Raw genomic sequence first — 18,647 nt, forward strand, 5'->3', positions numbered from 1 at the left:
TTTTTTGTCACAGTCTACATGATAGAGACAATAGTTTTGTGCAGTTGCTTTCACAAAACAATAAACACTTGGACTCCATTTATAGACAAAAGAATGAATCAAGAAAATAATCAGTAGATTCATTGATAATGCGAATAATTGTTAGTTGCAGCAGAAAACTGAACTGTTGCTAGAAAATTAAGTTTGAAATATTCAAACTTAACTTCATATTTTTACATAAACAAACATGAAAACTATAGCCTTCTTACCTATATAACTATAGTACCTATACTCCTGTTCCTCTACAACAGGAGTTGTTTGCTCTTTTGTTTGAAGTTGAAACCTTTATTTCGTGGGATTTTACTAATTTTTCACTAAATGAACAGGATACCTATTGAAGTATTTCTTAAGACCTAATTGAGTATTATTATTACTTCTACTATATTATAGTTCATAGCGTGATTCTTACATTTTTGTTTATGAAATTAATTATTTTATGAGACAATATAATGTATGTTTGATGATTAACGAATGCTACGTCATTCATTTAATTAATCCGCATTGAAAGAGCATTACGTTTAAATTGTGAAACAGTATTTTTGTCTTACCGTTGTGTCTCATGAAAGGGGTTTGTAATGGAATTGGAAATATTTGAAAATGCATTGATTGTAACATTCAGACGTCCAAAAAAAGTCCAGTGGACTTGGTTCAGCCCTGGGGGTTACAGGAAGTTGTAGCTGCCATGTTTAGCTGCTTTGTTGTAGATCCCGTGTAGGTTTCCTGCAGATTTTAGCCTAAGTGTTGCAATGGAACCGAGCTGGAGTACGTTTTTATTCCAAGTAAGTAGCACGATGCCACAGTAGTCTGAGAAACTGCACACGCGTTTTCGAAATGCCGTAAATGTTGTTGCCAGATATTTTCATTTCCCTTTTTGAAATGAATTAGTTAGCCAAGCAAAACAAAGGTGTTAGCATTAGCCTGCTAGCTAGCCTCGCTGTGTGGGTTGCTGTAGCAAACTGCTAACTAGCTTTATCGAACCCAACCCTCCGGCTGTGTCTGATCTACGGAGAATCCCCGAGGCCATAGTGGTTTCGGTTAAATGTTCTGAACTCTGTATAACTACACAGTGCGATGTTTGTCTCTATTCACGCTAATGGCTGCTGTTGATGCGCGCGCGTTAGTAAATTAGCTAGTGGGTCGAGCTACTGCTGTTGCATTTCGGTTTGCTAAGCTAATTGGCTAACCCGGGTACTTTTCTTGTCTGTATTACAGCAATCGTCGACTCAAAGGCAGTGACTTATTGTGAGTCCCAAACTTAATTATGAAGATTAAGTAAGGTAACGACAGGGTTTTTAATGGTGTTAACGTTACACCATAATGTCTCACCCGTCTCTTAACTGGAAGTTGGCTAACGCTAACATTGTGAATTGGAGGGTTCCTAGCACGCGGACAGCAGCGACTCTAAACCACACTAAAGACTGCACACTAAAGACTGCAAACTTTTGGCTACGGTTTGCAAATAAGATTGCAAATTACGTTAACGTTTATGTCACCATTGACCCGACACTTCTTTACGCCAGCCACCATGTGAACTTAAACGTTTGATATGGCCTTTTGTTTTTAACATTGTTTAGGATGTGCAACTTGTCTTAGGAACTTTTTTAAAATCGTGGGAAGTCACTCATTTGTTCGACACACATCCTGTACACCAAGTACGTTATCTTAGATGTTGCATTCATGGCTTTGCATTGCAATTGGTTTGCAAGTAACGAAACACTGTAAAGTGTTCAAGGAGTTGAGGCTTTATGAGAATACATAGCTGCTAAATAGTGAACGTAATATATGAAACTATAGGTGTAGGTTACGAGACCTACTCAAATATTTACGTATTTGGTATGTCTTTAATTGTCATCAGTGTTATTATTATAGTTTTCTAGTTGTTGAAGTGCAGCTCCTGACGCTCAGTAACGTTGGCTGCTCTGTATATTGACAATACAGTATAACTTTTTACGTCTATTGCATATCCGAGGCTTTTGTGCAGTACAAGAGTATCTATCACCAACTGACTGGGAAATGTATCTGCCAACTTGATTTTAGTTTTTTTGGCAAATATTATACACAATTCACATATTTGATATTGTGATTACAGCATGTAGCAATTGTGTGTTGCAGTTCCCTGGATGTCATACACATGTTAGTGCTAACAATTGTGTTGTGAGATCAGAGTTCTAGCATGGTTTACAATGTGTCATTGCTGCAGTGGGAAAGAAAACATTGTACCAGAGTCAATGAGCATCAAAATAGTTTCAGTATCCAGTGTATTCATTCAAATTACATCTAGCCTAACCTCACTGGTGGCGTTTTGCACTCGATCTTGCAGCTTTGACGGGCACTATTACTATTGACTTTATTAGGAATAACAGGCTGATGTTTTTTTTTTTTGATACAGTTATCTTCTGCCTTTGTTTGGAGATGCATTTAATAGGTTAACTTACAATTGGTGAAATAACTAGTTTTTTTTAAGCCTGATCACATCTAAAGTTAATTTTGAGGAAACAGTGAATATTTTGCCTTGTACAAATACCAAAATGTGATGTCCTTAAATATGTTGTCTTAATCGTAAGAATTTGACTGTATCACTGTTGTTACAGTCATCTTGTTGGTTATTCATAAATGCTGATGGCTTGTTTGACCTTTTAAAGTCAATGCAATATATCACTATCATAATACACAAATGTGACAGCAAGTCAACATAAATGCTATTAACCTGGTTTCTACTTGTAATTACTCACTTATGTTTCTTGTCCTGCCTAGTGTTGGAAATGATCCACTGGCCATTCCCTATTCTATCAAAAATAGGACTGTTGATATCGATTACAACCCATTCCCAAAGTATTTTTCCAGTAACTATCTGAAATAGAAAAAAAGTGTGATTTATGCACTTCCGTCTGTCTGAGTGCGGGACACTGGTTTACATAGATATAGACACTCACAGTGGTTGATATCAGGACACTTCAGTTGCCATGGTATTTGTGATACTTGTATAACACCGCTAACCATGTGTGTAGGCTGCTAACTTGCTCCACTGCTGAGGAGGTACGGCTGGTAGTGGTACTGTTTGTGATCAGGACAGTTTGGTTTAATGGCAGATGAGGCCAGAGTACCTGGAGGTAGTGTGTAAGAGACAAGGAGACTATTAGGAGGTTTATTATGAAAGGTCCACTTGGTTCACCTCATGTGATGAAGCATCTAATGAGGCAGCATTGTAATGAACTTGTTATTGTTCTCTAAGCATTGTAATGATTTTGGCAGTTTGAAGGGGTTGGACTTCCTGTCATGCTGCAGGCCCAGTTTATATCCTAACTCCTGCCGTATTCTAAAATAGTTTTGTAGAGTTGTGATTATTTCTGTTTTGTGCCCTTTTTATATTCATAACAAACATATTTGCCAGCACAGTAATAGCTAAGCAATAGACTAAATAAATCCCTTAAAACAAGAAATCTAAAGCAAATTGAATTTAGTGTTTAGTAAGAAGTGGCATCATCTGAGGTTTGTATGGAAACGATTAAAAGGCAGTATAATACGGCATCACTCATTTACAGACAAAGTAGCATTCTATCAAATGGGACTCTGTCATGGTAAAACCATACCCTGCCTTTCATTGGGGGGGAAAACCAACAATGACTTGTTTAGTTTTATTTGTACTATTTCTTGTTCATTTTCATCCCTCACTCTTTTTTCAGTACTTTTTTTTTTTTTATCTTGGAAGGGACCTCATTCTTCAAAACAGATTTGTATCAAAATCATCAGAGCAGCATGATAGAACAGCAGGCTGTTCTTGCTGAGAAAGAGAGGGAGCATTTGGCTGTCTTTGACTTGCATACACATATGGTAGGAGAAATGCTAATTGCAGTAATGATTGTAGTCTGAGCGCTGCTACAGTGTGGCGGATATAAAAGCGAGTCGACACCCTGTGACGGCCCCCAGCTCTTTCAACCACGCTAAAACACATAGCGTGGCTGCCTTCACTAAGTAGGGACAGGGCCGGCAGTAGCCCCCCCCCCCCCCCCCCCCTAAAAAAGTGCATCAGTGCTTGGATGTGTCATTCATAAAAGAACACAGTGGGGAAAAAAGCTGCACTCGGGATCCTGGCTCCCTCAGACCACAACCCCCCCCTCCTGGCTGACCGAGTTGGGATGCTTGGCTGAACCTGAAAAGCCATGGGTCAGGTCTTTAACCCGGCCCAATGGTGATTACAGAAAAGAACAAGGCGGTCTCAATCACCACATCTCTGGGTTGACCTGTTGTAAAGTTGGTGGTTACAATGTGAGTCTCTGCTTTCTCCTTGGCCAAAATATTCATACAAGCCCCCACCTTCTGTTCATCCTATCCCATTGGGAATCTGCCATAACCAATTGGACAATGCCTGCCAGCAGCTGCAGACTTAAGATGTCCTCCCGACACTTTTTTCTTTCTGCGCTTGGGTTACGTTTTCTGTGGCTGTCATTGCTCTATATATTTGAGTGGCACATTGTTCAATTACTTATTGTCTTCATCATTTTTATTGTTTTGGCTTTTCAAACTTTCAGATGCACAATTTTCAAATTTTATGTATCCTTCTGCAGAACACCTGCTCCACCATCCTTCACCAAACCAATTTAGTTTAGAATTAATGTACAAGGATGAAAGCACGCTGAATCCAATGCCGAACTGCTTCCTATGGGTTGAGACTTAAGCTAGAATATTCTAGCCATTTTTAACGGTTAGAATCTACTAATATACTGTATATTTTAAAAAATGTTGTATGATGTAATGAGTTACTGCTGTATTAAGTACACCTGTAGACGTGGGCCGATATGAAAATGTAATGTCTCGATTATTCTGGCCAAAATAATTGCGATTCCCAATATTATACCACTAATCATCAAATAATGGTTAAAACTCAAAATAGCACTAAAACCTAATTGAAATCCCTATACCTTACATTTGGATTAAAGACAAATATTTTTATTTCATCACAGATGGGAAACGCATCAGTTTTAGTAAAAAGAAAAAAAAACGTAAATGAGGTAATCATAAGGTCCCCCTGCATAAATAATGGATAATTGAAAAAAGTATTGTGAGCTTGTTCTTTCTTTTAGGCTAATATTTGTTTTTCCACTTATCTACCATGTTGGAGTGCCAGACAGCTTTTGACGATATTGATGATTATACCAAAAATGGAAATTTCCCATGATCAACGTATTGAGTGTTTTTAATCCTTTATCGTCCCATTCTATTAGAATTGACCTCCGACAAACTGTCTTTTGGTCTGTTTTTAGCATTTTTTACGTATGTGAAGACGTATTAGACGCTGTTGACTTTAAATGCACATCCACCTATCTGATGCAGACCATCAGATAGATGGATGTGGAGTTAGCTTAGGAGCATGTTGTACTTTCTCCTCAAAAAAATCACCATTGATACTTCCATCTGTCCCCTTTGCCAGGTTGGATTAATTAGCATATTTATTACCAAATGATGACCCTTTCCCCTGAGAACGTATCCCATCAGGGTTTGACTTTAAGCTTTTTCTTCGGACAAGTCGCTGAGATGTTTTAGTCGATAGTCAAACTTACTTGTCTGAAATAGAAAAATGTAGGCCCTTTAAAAAAAAAAAAAAAGAATGCCATCAAGTATAACATTTGGAACTTTTGATGGTCTACACTGACAACAGGATAGTTGAAATATTATTTTGGGGTGTTGGAGAAAAAAGTCTGGAGCCTTACTGTCAATTATAGTTATCATAAAAGGACATTTTAATTTGAAAAATCTAAATCGTACAAAACTGCAATCTGTGCATCTCTAGTTAATAGTTTTAGAGTTTTTTGTTCTGTTAATAAAAGCATTGAATATGTCACTTTATACTTATACTTTACTTTATATGTCTCAGTTTTAACATGTTTTTATGTAAGAAAGTAACTCTTTGGATTACCAATATGTGGTCAGTTAATCCAAATAATGACTGTTTGGAAATTTGCTGCAAGCTTCTACGGGGTGCCTTTAAACCGGTTCTGCCATCTCTTAAGCATACTTAAAGCTTTGTCTATACTGTAGTGCGAGCCTCCGCAGATGGCGCACAAGCTCCGAGTGTGCATGCTCAATGCACTGTTCGTTGCATTATTCTCCGAAACTCGGAAGGGTGTACAAACTAAATGAACTGTGAAGTAGTGCTGGGCAATATGACCAAAAAATATCACGATATTTTTTAAGATTCTGGCAGTTTCATGGTATATCACGGCATTTTTTTAAGATTCTGGCGGTTTTACGGTATTTTTTTTCTCCCTTGACTGTTTTTATATAGGTTTGTAGTGGCTTACTCTGTCAGGAGTACATAGAATACAAAAAGATGTTTATGTCATCATGTATTTATAAAGGCTTTGATTACAAGAGGGTTTGCTTGGCCCCACAAAATGTTACAATATATTAAGGAATCAGAATGTATGAAACAGTTGCAGAATGTAAACAATTTTTATTGTGCAAACTGCAACATAGTAAAAACAGAACTTAAAGTTTTCCAATTTTAAGATAGTTGTATAAACACTATAAACTGACCTATACTGTTGTAGAAAAGTGGGCGACTGTACGTAGCTCCGCTTCCAGCTTGCTGCTGTGTTCTTATAATGTTGGGATCGCATTTTGACTGAAGTATTTCCCCCCCGGTAAGACATACCTTGAATCCAGTGTTTTAATTGTTGCTCTGAACCCGTCTTTCTCGACCTCCAAACAGCAGACACAGCTCCTCTCTTGGGCACACATTGTATTGGTGCATCTCCGGTCTGTCTTTGTTCACCCTGCATTGCTCTTTTCTGTTCTTTAATGTAACGTTAATGTAGCTACGGAGCCTCTCCCAGCTGTTAACAGACTAGCTAACGGGCTAGCTAGCGAGCTGTACCCAGCATGCTGTTCGGTGGTGTACTTTTATAAATGTACAATTATTAGTGTTACACATAGTTTGTGTCACAAACTGTTGTGCCGTGGTGTTTCCCTGTTAAAGAGAGTTAGTTGTGGGTTATTAATTGTTGTGTTATAACCATAACTTAGGGGTCCCTCTCGATATACAACTAGCGTTAGCTGGCAGAGGTGCAGGACCATGCACCGGTCGTGATTACGTCATTTTGTGGCCCACATGCCTCGCATCGGCTTGACTACGTTGAGTATAAACGAAGCTTAAGTGAACCCTTGGTGTGAATTGTCTGCTGGTAAAATACTACTTAATTGTTCATTTGATAGCAAGTATGCAGTACATACTGATTACATATGCAATGGTGGCTTGTTGACTCCAGGGAAGTGAAGAAAAGTTTGGTTGTAATGTCATCCATCGTTGATGTAGCGCTAGAATGTTATCAGGGCTTGGCATTACGCTCTGTCAGCTACTTGCCCTTCTGACAAATAGCTGAGGTGTTTAACTTAATGCGTACTTAATTGTCTGAAATAGAAAATATGGGCCTATTAATGAATAAAATCAACAAAGATTTGAACAATTGGACCAAAAAGATGTCAGAAATTCAAAATGTTGTCCTTAAATATTGTTACTGTCATCTATAGTGTTATTTTGCATAAAATACACAATTCAAAGGATTAGGAAATGCATGATTATCTTTTTCTTTAAATATTGGCTTTGATAAATAATGTCATTTTTATTAATGTATTATAAGCTGCTTATAACTATTGTCAAACAGGGCATAATTCCCTCTCTAATATTTATTTTATGTTGCTGTGAAAACAACTGGATTTATACGGTTATCACCAGAAACTACATTCTACAAGATTACATTTGAACATATTATGATAACGTTGTGTTTTACCTTCGTCCAATACTCATTTTTATTGTTTGGAGCTTGAAGCCCTAATTAGCTCTGTTATCTAGCCAAGCAGGAGAGTGCTGCTAACAGGGAGGGTATTGTCAGGAATTTATCCATACTACTACTCTTATCAATACTTCTTCTTAACGTGTTGCTTCTTTAATTGAGACTCTTATAGGTTCTTTTTAATTTCTAAATAATTGTTTATTATATTACAGTCATTTAGCAGACACTTTTATCCAAACTCTTTTATCCACTCACAATTGAGTATCTATCTATACACCGTAGGCACAGCTACGGGAGCAATTTTGGGGTTAAGTGTCTTGCTCATTGACATGAGACTGGTGAGAGTATATAACTAAATGTTTCTAGAGCAGCAACAGTAATGTTTACAATAGCAAAGTCACTTTATGAAGTCATTAAAATCTCACTGGAAACAAATCTAATATGTCAATAAGATAAATCATTTTACTGAGTGAAGTGTATAAAGAACGAAGAGCACAGACATGAGCCCTCTATGATTCACTGTCTGCAGGTACCGCTGGTAGAGTTAGTCTCTTCCAGCAGATACGTTTAACAATTATAAGATTTGCAGTAGGGCTGGGCGGTATGACCAAAAATGTATATCACCGGTCATCATTATACTGGTTTCACGGTATATCACGGTATTTTTTTTCGTTAACATATTAACTAATTAACGCAGAAAATGATTGACATTTTTAACACAAGAACTGGCCGGCAGCGAGCGGTGAACAGCTGTTTATGTGGCGTTTCTTCCGTCTCTTCCTGCTTCCTTCACCTACATTCCCCTGGGTCCTAAGACCCTCCAAGTACAGCTTCTTATCACCCTCTATCTACCAACTACATTTATAACAAATACCACACATATTACATTCTAATCAGCGTTGCATATGTGCGAAAATACCCCAAAAAGCAAAAAAAAAAACAAATTTAGAGTTTTTAAGGTGTTTTTGTTTAGTTATCGCTACTGATAATTTAACAAACATAAAAATATGACGTAAATAGGTTTGCAGTTTTCAAGGTGTACATTTCAGATTGCATCTATTACACACATGAAAATAACTCAAGTTTTCTGCTGAGGTGACGTAAGTTGCTTGTGTTACCACCAGCGGCATCAACAGTGGCTCCTAACTCGCAAAACGTCGGATTTTTTCAAACCAAAACACTTCCAAACAGCAGACACAGCTCCTCTCCTGGGCTCAGACTCTATTGGTGCATCTCCGGTCTCTCTTTGTTCCTCCTGCATCGCTCTTTTCTGTTCTTTAAGTAACGCGACGGAGCCTCTCCTAGCCGTTAGCAGACTGTTGTGCTACCGAGCTGTACCCAGCATGCTGTTTGGCGGTGAAATTTTATAAATGTACAATTATTAGTGTCACAAACTGTTGTGTGCCGTGGTTTTTTCCTGTTAAAGAGCGTTAGTTGTGGGTTATTAATTGTTGTTATAAAGTTATAACCATAATTTAGGGGTCCCTCTCACTATACAAGTAGCTCTGATCGTAGTACTTTTAGTGGTGAACTATATATTTTGCTTCCTGTTGAAGAGTGACAGCAGTTGTTACGGCTATACTGGTATGACGGTGTATGAAAAATTCATATCATACGGGAAATTAAAAACGGTATACCGCCCAGCCCTAATTTGCAGCAGACTAAGCCTAACAGTTGGACTACATATAGACAGCAGTTGCTTTAGCTTGTTGCAGTGCTTGTGTAAACATAGTGGCGGTGGATGAGTGACTTCAGACAGAGCCCATTGTAACATCACTTTTCTTCATGTTCACATCATGTTTATGCTTGTTGAACAGGTGTATTGATAAAGTACTGACTTTTTAGTCTGGAACGCACCTGTTTTGAAGCAATCCCTATTCGCAATGAAGCATTTTTAGTGATCGGATACAAGAACCATTAATGGCGATCTCCCGATTGTGTTTTAAGTTTAATGATAATGGACAACACGTTCAATATCAATGCAACACACATTTCCACATTGCATCAAATTGGACAAAGACCTTCCTTGGTCCCCATCAATGCACCCACCTAGTGTGAAGTAGATGAGATAAGCGGTTCTGTAGAGTTCCAAATAACACGTACCGTAAACAGAAATTCATTGCTTTAAATATAACATGCAATTGGGCTGGGCGATATGGCAAAAATCATCTCTACTGATGAGGGATGTTGAAATTTATCGACTTTACCATAACCACGATTATATCAGTTACGGTTTCATAACCGTAAATTTTGAATATCTATGGTGTCCTGATTCCTGCATTATTTTCCTGTGAAAACGGGAACCAACACAAAAAAAATCCAAGGAGTCATGTGAAGCGTGGATTAATTACACATTTTAACCATCAAAGTGTCAGTAAAAAAAACATCAGTGTGAAAAACTGTTTTCCTGCCAATCGTCATCGGCCCACATTAAGTTAAACATGTTATCTGGAGATCGGCATTGATGCTCTCTAGTTACAGTCGTATCATGAACAAAACATCTGTTGACATCGGCAGGAGAAAAGCTAATAACGTTAGTAACTCTGTCAGCTAACAGCTGTTGTAATAAAGTAAGAAATAGAACCGTTCGGCTCTGATTCGAGGTTCCATTTAGTTGCATTATGGTTCGTTCAAGCTCCCTTCAGTTAAAATGAGTATTGAGCGAAATTTTTAAATCAGGATTAGTGTCGGAGGAAATATCACAGTACTCACGATTATTAACCAGAATAATTCTAATATGCCTATTGCTAATGAAGTAAAATCTGTAATGGTTGATTTTCAAAAACACACTATTCAAATGATTAGGAAATAAAAAGAAATCTTAACATTAGTATTTTTAATTAGTTAAAATACTATTTTTTTTAAACTCAATTTTGTATGATTACATTTTGAACACATCATTTACTTTTGTCCAATGCAGAATTTTACTGAATGGAGCGTGAACACACCACAATGTACTTTAATGAAACCTCCTACTCCACATGTGTCAAACTCTAAGCCCGCGGGCTGAATCTGGCCCGCCACGTCATCTTGTGTGGCCCGCGAATCCGCCAGCAAAAAATGAGAACATTAAAAAAAAAAAAAAATGAATAATGAAAAATGAAAGCATTGATCGGGCCCTTGCATATTCACGCTGGTCGAGGGTACTGACAGGACTCTGCGTGATGCGGCCTTGCTGTGACCATCATACACTGCGTGCACGAGTTAAACGGTATTTCCTGTGTCGACCAATGGCGTAGCCAGGTCATTTTGCCAGGTCTTAAGCCTTGAGTGTTTTGAGTGTAGCTCCAAATACAATCATAAATGTAAGCCTGTAAAGATCGACAAAAAACTGAATGAGTGTGAATGCGCTTCAGTGTTAGTAACATAAGAGACTGTCAAAGTAAATGCAGGTCTCAAAACCAACTGTTTGTTTGTGCAGGTAGCTCTGACAATCACTGCTGAGTGACTCAAAGCTGGAAGAGTCGAGAAGAAATAGGAGAATGAATAGTTCCATGTTGAAAAAAACCCCATCTTTTTGTTGAAATGTTTCAGCCAAAAGGTGAGCCAATGTAGAATAATGTATCATACAAATTAGGGGGTCACAAAAGTCATGGTTCGGTTCGGATCACGGTTTTTGAGTCACGGTTCGGATAATTTTTCGGATCAGCAGAGAAAAGGGGAGGAGACAAATATAACTTTGCTTTCCATTTATTAATTGAAGAACTTCAAGAACACTTAAAGCAACGAACTTTGGGCTATAGTCTTACTTAAAAACAAAAATATTGAATGTGTCCAATTTGAAACAAAATTAAATAAATAACAAATAAAAATAAAACATTCAAGAATACTCAATTCTGTTAAGTTTAAATGCAACATTAGGTATGTTGATACCCTCGTCCATTGATCAATATTGAAAGAAAAAAAAACAGCCAGTGTCTACAGCCTCAAAAGAGAAAGAAAGCAGAGCAGACCGGAGCTAGCTTCTACTGTTTCAACTGAACTGAACTGCTCGGCAACAACTTAGGTCTATGTTTACTTCCTGTCAGGTTATGTTATTCAAATACACTGCAATAATGTTTACCATTACTGTGAAATGGTCAACAACTTTACATTTGTTAAAAAAAAAAAAATGAGAAGATAAGATATGATAATCCTTTATCAGTCCCACAGTGGGGAAATTTACAGGATCACAGCAACAAAGTGGACATTGCACACATGGTACATGGTAAAAAACAAGATCAGCAAGTATTATAAATAGTAATAAACAGTAAAGAATATCAACTAAGTAAAAAAAGTACAAAAGTCCACAATTAGTAAATATAACAAAAAAAAAATGTTTTTAGCGTTGTGTGGTCTACTGGAAACACAGCTGGTTGTGCAGCCTGACAGTGGCAGGAAGGAAGGACCTGCGGTACCTCTCCTTCACACACCGGGGGTGAATCAGCAGGTGGCTGAAAGAGCTGCCAGGGCGTCACGCAAGGGGTGGGAGGTGTTGTTCATCAGGGATGATAGCTTAGCCATCATCCTCCTGTCTCCCTCCACCGTATCCAATGGACACCCCAGCACACTGCTGGCCTTCTTGATCAGTTTGTTGAGTCTGTTCCTGTCAGCTGTCGAGATGCTGCTGCCCCAGCAGACCACTCCATAAAAGATGTCTGATGCCACCATGGAGTCAAAGAAGGTCCTCAGGAGTGCTCCCTGCACTCCAAAAGACCTCAGTCTCCTCAGCAGATAGTGTCTACTCTGACCCTTTTTGTAGAGTGCGTGTGTGTGATCAGTCCAGTCCAGTTTATTGTTAAAGTGAACACCCAGGTACTTATAAGATCTCACGATCTCAATGTCCATTCCCTGGATGTTCACTGGTACCGGAGGAGAGCGTTTACCCTGGCGGAAGTCCACCACCAGCTCTTTGGTTTTACCAGAGTTGATCTGGAGGCGGTTCCGCTGGCACCATTCTATGAAGTCCTGGTTCAGTTCCCTGTATTCCCTGTCATCATCAGCGGAAATGAGGCCGACAATTGCAGAGTCATTAGAGAACCTTTGCAGGTGGCAGTTAGGAGAGTTGTGTGTGAAGTCCGAGGTGTAGATACTCCCGTATCCGCACATACTGTGGACGGTTGGTGAGGTAGTCCAGGATCCATGCAGTGAGGTGGTGGTCCACCCCGGTCTGCTCCAGCTTGTCCCTCAGAAGCAAAGACTGGATGGTGTTGAAGGCACTGGAGGAATCAAAATACCGGTTCAACCGGTATACCGGTTTTAATTTCCCGTATAATATGAATTTTTCACACACCATCATACCGGTATGGCCGAAACAACTGCTGTCACTCTTCAACAGGAAGCAAAATATATTGTTCGCCGCAAAGAGTGCTACTGTCGGAGCTACTTATGTAGTGAAAGGGACTGCTAAGTAATGACTATAACTTTATAACACAACAATTAATAACCCACAACTAACGCTCTTTTACAGGGCAACACCACGGCACACAACAGTTTTTGACACATAAACAATTTGTAACACTAATAATTGTACATTATAAAATTCCACTGCCAAACAGCATGCTGGGTACAGCTCGGTAGCTAGCCGTTAGCACAACAGTCTGCTAACAGCTGGGAGAGTCTCCGTCGCGTTACTTAAAGAACAGAAAAGAGCGATGCAGGAGGAACAAAGAGAGCGGAGATGCACCAATAGAGTCTGAGCCCAAGAGAGGAGCTGTGTCTGCTGTTTGGAAGTGTTTTGGTTTGAAAAAATCCGACGTTTTGCGAATTTGGAGTCATTGTTGATGCCGCTGGTGGTAACAAGAGCAACTTACGTCACCTCAGCAGAACACGTGAGTTATTTTCATGCGTGTAATTATTTTTTTTTTGCTTTTTGGGGTATTTTGGTTTGACACATGCAACGCTGATTACCTAGTACTATGTGTGGTATTAGTTATAAATGTACGTTGGTACATAGAGGGTGATAAGAAGCTGTACTTGGAGGGTCTTAGGACCCTCCAGAATGTAGATGAAGGAAACAGGAAGAGACTGAAGACACACCACACAAACAGCTGTTCACCGCTCGCTGCCAGCCGGTTCTTGTTAAAAATGTCCGCTTTATAATTAAACGCTCGAAAAAATAATTTTTGGCGTTGACGTGCTAACGCAAAAAAATACCGTGAAACCAGTATAATCTTACAAAATACCGTGATACACATTTTTGGTCATACTGCCCAGCCCTAAAGCTGACCATCATCTAGATTGCGCTATAAAAGTGTACTCTAATAATAATAATTTATTCAAGACTTACAATCTACAGTTACACTGGAGAACATAAATGCATAGTTTGTGTAAAATCTCTTGTGCATTTATATCCAACAGTGGACTCTGCAAGTAACAATAAAATCCTCTATTAAACACAGTCCTTTCAGCAGGGTTCTAATCCCAATTGTCAGTCCTGACAAAAAGCCAAAAAATAATCTTTTAAAAAAGAGGTTGTTACAGCCTATATATTGAATAGGTATTAATGGGAAAAATAAATTTAACCATGAATAGTATCAAAAACAGTTTTTTTTTGTTGTTGTTTTTAATTCATTTACAAGGATTTTAGAACATCACATGTATGACACATACATGTCTAGGCTTTGTCAGTATGCTGACAGTGGCATGCATCCTGGAACTTCCCCTTCCTGCTGCCAGGTTGAATCACCTCATTGCTGTTTCAGAATCTCATCATCTGTGGCTGCACATGAGACATGATTCTTTCTGACGGCATCTGTAATTGCACAAGCAGATCATACAAAATCCCATGAACCCTCATTCATATAGCAGACATGCCGTCTAAAAGCTAGTGGCTTTTTTTCTGTCTAGCATTTAAAGGTTTGCTATGCTATATTCAGAGCTAATATATCATATAACTATTATGTAAAGATATAGTAATATCTACCTGAGCAGAGAATGACGTTGCGAAGAGAATTTGTAAGTTTGAACACTACCTAAGACCTTTGGGTGACTTCAAATTGTTTTCATTAAATATAGTTACTTACGCAGGAGCAAAGTCTTCAACTCCATCTGGCTGAAAGACTTTTTCCCCATTTATCCCTTTCCAGTTAATTCTGGACAACATAATCATTGAACATGTGGGCAAGGATGTTCCATGGAACACGTTTTGTGTCATGTCCTCCGATGGTTGCCATGAAGGAAATCTAAAATGGATCAAAAAAGTATCTGATACTTTTCAGAATGTTTTTTAAAATACATTTATCAAACAGGGTATTATCCAGTGTTAATACATATAATATAGAATAGTTCAAATCAAGATTGATTTTAATCTTATTTAAAAGATTTTAAAAATGTAATCAGAGTGAGATGCTTAATAAAACAAAATAAAAACTCACCACACTCTTCTTCAGCTGAGAGTTGGAGGATCTTTAAAGCGGTCCTCAAAATGTTCCACTTCCTCCAGTGAGTTACATGGAAACTGTACTGGGTCAGTCACTTCGACTTCTTGGCCAGTTGTGTGTAGCTTGTTGATGAGATAGTTTACTCTGGCAATTAATTGGTCTTGCTGGTGTTTAATGTTCTCCAGAAAGCTCATAATATGAACTTGAGCAGCTGTTAAAAAAAGAACATTAGATTAAGATTAAAAATTTCTATGGACAACTGATTAAGACAGATTTCACTACAAATATGGAAACAGCAAGTTTTTTTTTAAGGTGACTCAAACAACACAATACGATATGCATGCAAGAAGTCAACTCTACCACACCCCTTCAGCACAGCACAAAGCCCCACAAGAAATTAAACTGAAAATGGCCCAGTCAATTGATTTGTTTAAAAAAAAAAACACTAAATCTAATAAGCATGGGAAGAACAGTGGTTGGCTCCTCTAGTGTCTTTGTTTAAAACAAAAGAAACAATACATTATACAAATGGGAACCTTTACACAAACATTTGATACGTTTACATGCAATGTAAACCTAAGTATCTACCTTTCTAAACTGGCCACTGTCCCCTCTAGCAGACAACACATTTGTAACCATTATCTCACACACCTTTGATTTAATGCTATGACCTAAAAAAGAATACATCATGTTTCTACAATTTTGGCCCTAAAATCATGCTTTTAAACATATTTAAAAAAGGAAAGAAAGAGAGCCTACTAAATCAGTCACCAAACAAAGGCTGGCCTCAAGGTTGATCAGCTGCTCTCTCAGGTTTGTCTGAGTTCAGGAGGAAATGCCCAAGTGTACGTCCCACCCCATTGTATTGTATGCCCCCTGTTGCATGGGTCCTAATGGTAGGCTGCCTGTTACCTGCCTGTAGTATTAACTGGATTCATCTGGTCATTGTCATGGTTACAGATGTATGCACCAAAAGTGCCATGGGAATATTTTTGTCAAGTCTTAACTTTTCATCTTTTTGTAAAAAAAAAATGTTGCTGCCAGAAATGGGCTTCCATATAAAAGGCATATGATTGTCTTGAAATTAAAATCTATGCTGCTTTACAGTGTACAGTAGCCATAAACTACATCTCCAGCTCTCTTGGGGGTGACTATGGCTGCTTTACTAGTCTCACGTCAATGTGTCCTTGAGCAAGACACTTAACCCCAAAATTACTCCCGTAGCTGCGTCTACGGTGTGTAGATGGATACTAAATTGTAAGTCGCTTTGGATAAATGACCGTAATGTAATGTAATCTCCCACAATGCATGTAGACTTTGTGACCCGTGAAATGACGGCATCCTGCCGCTAGACGGGAATTATATTATAATATAAATACATTTTTACATTTATATAACTGCATGTACAATATTTTTAAACTAGAATAATCAAATGCAGAGAGAGTTATTTAACCATATATTAGGGAGTAGTTACATTTATACAGTCTTACAGTTGCCTTTGAGGGCAACCATAATGCTGATGTTGCCCAGCGTGAAAATGAGTTTGACACCCCTGTCCTCCTCTATAACTGCTGTTGCTGTCCATGTTGCTAACGTTGCTAGCTCTCCTGCTGATTTCAACACGGATTTGTTGCTCATAATGTGTCATTACCAGACTAGCGTCTAGAAAGCAGTAATGCCGATCTCCAGATATTTTTACTGAATATTCTGCCGTAAAACATTTTTTTACACTCTGATGGTTAAATCCATGGACTCCCTGGTCATTTTATATCCAAAATGCTCCCACTGGCGATTAATGGCACTTTAATAAGGCTGGAGTGTTGGTTCCTTCTGAAATGTTAACAAGTCTTCAGGTGAGTGGCATGTCTCTCTCTCTCTCTCTCTCTCACTCTCACTCACTCACTCACTCACTCACTCACTCACTCACTCACTCACTCACTCACTCACTCACTCACACACACACACACACACAATGTGTTTCAATGCAGGAATCAGGACACCATGGATATCACAGCCTCTTCATTGTTATGGTTATTAAACTGGGATTTGTATATCCCCAATTATTACAAAACGGTTAATCCCGACATCTCTAATTTAAATATAAAAGGATATAGTTCATGTAATATATTATTGATACTTGGCGTTCATGTATCGATGCAATATTGCCCCATATAATGACATTTATCACGATGTAGCATGCTTCTGGTAATTCAATAAATAATCTATGAAATAACTACATGGTAAAGCCTATTTATGTATACTCCTGTGTTATTTGAAAAACTTGACAAACAAAAAATATTGAGTATTTTATTCAGCACTTCAGTGCAAAATGAACTAATTAAGTAAATATAGACCTCACCTATATCTCATCTAAACAAAAAGGGGTAGCAAATGTAATTCAGCTGATAAATGCATCATTTGACAGGACAGGTAGGCCCATACAAGGCCCATATTAATGGATGCACTCCATGGTCTAAATTAACTTCAAGTAAGTCCTACATAACCCCACTGATTAAGATAGCATTGAGTCATGGTTATGATGACAGAGGTTAGCTGTGGAGAGAAGTTTTGTTCTACTTTTAGACCTGCTTTGTTCACATTCGGTGTGAAAGCAACATACAAGTGATAGACATGTAGTGTGCTAACATCAACCATTCATTTACATGTCTGTGTTGTCTGGGTGTGTGCGCTGCTTCTCCATAGATTTGATTTATCTGTTAACCGTTGTATGTAGTACAACAGAGGTACTGTTTCTACATGTGGCCACAAACACTGTTAACGCTTTTCTGTAATCTATCATTCTGTCCCCACTCCAAATATGCTTGTAGTGGAGGCCGATGTGTGGCAAACATTGCAGAACATGGTTTTCTGGTTCGTGTCTGACTTTGGTATGAGCTCTCCTTGGTTTGGCTGGGCTGAGTCTGACAAAGCTTCTGCATGTTGTGCCCTCTTGAAGCAAAACAGCTGTTCTCTCCAGCTTCGCTGCATTCTAGCTTCCACATGCAAAGAATGTAAAGAATCGACCAAATGATCTAAATATTGCTGACATTACGATAGAAACGATATCAAACAAAAACACAATAGACATTTTTATTTCATTTGACAGTATATCGTCATATCGCCCAGCCCTACTGTACAAAACATCAATTGATATGCTCTCCTCAAAACCACAAGACTTCATTGCCAGAAACTGCAATTTTACCTCATGAATCATTGTAAAACGCACGTCATTCAAACTCGGAAGAAATCTCACCAAAACTGTTGAACAGTGGAAAGACTAACCAAGACAATCACCAAATCTACAGAAGCTTGGCATTAGTAGTTTCAATGATGTATTATGAGCTGCTTCGAGCTAGTGTGAGGAAGTTAAACGGGTCGTAATTCCCTCTCCGATATCTAGTTTATATTGCTGTGAAAACGCAGTGTTTCCCATTATTACCTAGACCAGGGGTATTCA

At 38.4% G+C, this 18,647-nt stretch overlaps 1 protein-coding gene across 2 annotated transcripts in view; it reads left to right on the forward strand.

The window, feature by feature from the left end:
• Positions 1-744: 744 nt before the first annotated feature.
• Positions 745-18,647, forward strand: part of LOC137874054 (vascular endothelial zinc finger 1-like) — a 29,563-nt gene continuing 11,660 nt past the window's right edge. For both annotated transcript variants that reach the window (XM_068712681.1, XM_068712690.1), the window contains exon 1: positions 745-818. In XM_068712681.1, the coding sequence (XP_068568782.1) occupies positions 786-818 (33 nt within the window). In that variant the 5' untranslated portion in view covers positions 745-785. The remainder of the gene's footprint in view (positions 819-18,647) is intronic.

This window comes from Cebidichthys violaceus, unplaced genomic scaffold (assembly GCF_023349555.1).
Source record: "Cebidichthys violaceus isolate CVI_PGR_0920_01 unplaced genomic scaffold, fCebVio1.0.p SCAF_1, whole genome shotgun sequence".
In the NCBI taxonomy this organism is placed as follows: Eukaryota; Metazoa; Chordata; class Actinopteri; order Perciformes; family Stichaeidae; genus Cebidichthys; species Cebidichthys violaceus.